We start from the raw sequence: 2,386 nt of genomic DNA, 5'->3' as shown, positions 1-2,386 counted from the left end.
CTACGTTCTTTATAAAATAAATTAACTAAGAGTCAATTAATTTAGTTAAAATAAAATTGCTTACAACATTGAAGTGACCTAGTATACACCGGTACCTGAAGTAGGCACGCAAGCTTGTGAACGGCTATCAAAACGGCCGCTTGGAGTTCATCGTCGATTGCCTTTATTGTGTGCTAAGGCGGAGACAGCATTTTCTATAGATCAGATACTTAAGAATGAAGAGAAGGCAGAAATCGACGTGACACTGGCCCGTTTGTGTTGGGAGGCCCAACACTCGCTTTTTACGTTGGAATATGTCAAACAGTTTCCGGAGAGATTTTTGATCGGGATGGACACTTGAGGACGCTGACGCCTGTGCAAGAGGCCACGGAAATTATTTATCTCATTCGTGGACAACTCAGCCGACTTCTTGAATTTTCAATGGCAAATTTTAACCCATCTACCTCCAATGACACGGTCCAGACGGCATTGGGTGATGATTATCTTGAGCAACAGGTAGCGTCAACATCGCAACCGCAATGAGCTCCTTAACACCCAACGCAGGTAAGGACAAGACCAACTGACCAGTTACCTAACAGCGTGCAGGACGATATGAAGCAAATTAGCTCAGTGAAACGCAAAATTGGCCGCACGAAGACGATACCTCAAGTGGCACCTTACGATAATGTACACGTTACTCGTAAAGAGCGTATGTTGAAACACGCTCAAAATTGAGCACAAGAAATTCCGACACCTGATGAGTTGGCGACTGACTTTGGTGATTCGAGTCGTACTTAGGAATCGACGACTTTGATATCTCCTGGTAGAGTTTAATTGGAACCAGCGGATTTGCACTTTGTATTGGACATTCCCTAGAATTCGTCCTTGTCGGCAAAGCGTTCCGTCGATGCGTTCCAGAGAGGTATGAAATCTCCACGGCAACAGCTCAATCAAGGCCAAGTAGCAGCGAATTTATTTCGTGACAACTGCAACGCCATCGTCGTCTACACTCACCAGAAGAGATGAAAGAAAAATTGTCAGAATACTGCAAATATACCTATCGATACGATTGCATATCGTAAACGCCTCCCTGTTCAGCACGATTGTTACTCAGAGGACCCATAGGATGTGAAACGATGTAAGCTATCAGCACCCACAGAGTCGTGTATCACTGAGTCTACAGCGGCAGAGAGGAAGATGCAGGTCTTTCATCTGACCCAACGTATGATGCAAACAGAGGCTGAGGGATAAACGATGCGCGTGCGTTGCAGGGTCTAATTCATATGTCTAACGAGACTTTGAAGACATGCTCAGTGATGCTCGACAAACGGACGCCAAAGAATGACCACCTAATCCGCAAGGCAGCTATTATTTAGACAACCCGCTGAAGATTCAGCTGCATGCGTTTATTTTAGACTGGCATAAGAATGCAACATTTCACAAGTTAGATCCGATTCGTATGCAGATGGGCCTACATAGGGCTCAACATAAAGAAGGGGTATCTTAGGCGCTATTAAATTTTTTTCGTGGAGAACGAGCAAAAATTGCAATCGATATCGTTTCAGGAAACCATTGTTTTTATCGTCCGCATACACTAACAGGACTTGGAGGATAATTCAAACAGAAATGTGTTGGCATGTATGAAGTTGAAGCCTTTAGTTCCACTTGAGACACGGATTCGTGATTTGAACGCAAAGTTGAATTTATGGAGATGCGACAGTATGAGAATCCGTTGCAGGTTTACCGCAATCATGGTGTGCTAACATGGTACGCCAAGCTGCGGGGTGCATATACTATCGCGATACTCTTCGTTGCATCCAAATTGGCGAGACTACTCGTCTGAACAGATGCGTGACGTATTCGGGGTGAACATTGACAAAGCAGAAGAATATCACGGATGTGAACACGCGAGATAGCCCACACTCGCCACCAACATCGAATCGTCGGGTTCGTTGTCGATCGTGTGAGCAAAACTTCTTCCAGGACCAAGACATGCAAACCGCTGTCATAACCATCAGCGAGCACCTGTACCATCCAACATGGGTCCCCATACACAATCTGGTGGGGCGACTACATAACGTATGTCGGGTACAAGCACATCGACGAGTGCGTCGCAAGCGTCAGGCAACAATTTCTACCCTCGCGTTTAATTTAGTATACGGTTATCAGGTACCTGATCAACCACCAGCCGAAATGGGGGATACTAAAGTGATGCATATCCATGACTTGGTCGACGAGTCGTATGTGCAGAATGACGTCGAGTTGATGGAAGATGAGCAAATACCAGAAGGTTGGAAAGCAGGAACAAATTCGGAGTGAAGTGCTGCGGTGTCTGACATGAACATGTGCATGTCATTTAGTCGTACGGCAACAAAAATATTTGCAGTAAACGATAAATTATTCGCTA

General features: G+C 45.1%; 1 protein-coding gene across 1 annotated transcript; it reads left to right on the top strand.

Moving 5' to 3' along the window:
- Window positions 1-1,971: 1,971 nt before the first annotated feature.
- SARC_06799 (hypothetical protein) lies at window positions 1,972-2,298 on the top strand (the record flags this gene model as incomplete). Its single annotated transcript, XM_014299285.1, has 2 exons — window positions 1,972-2,058; window positions 2,149-2,298. 2 exons carry the CDS (start codon window positions 1,972-1,974, stop codon window positions 2,296-2,298), a joined length of 237 nt encoding a protein of 78 aa, XP_014154760.1.
- Between the last annotated feature and the right edge of the window lie 88 nt (window positions 2,299-2,386).

The sequence above is a fragment of the Sphaeroforma arctica genome (assembly GCF_001186125.1).
Source record: "Sphaeroforma arctica JP610 unplaced genomic scaffold supercont1.502, whole genome shotgun sequence".
Lineage (NCBI taxonomy): Eukaryota > Ichthyosporea > Ichthyophonida > Sphaeroforma > Sphaeroforma arctica.
Note: the sequence above shows the minus strand (reverse complement) of the source record. Positions and strands in the feature narration are given on the sequence as shown.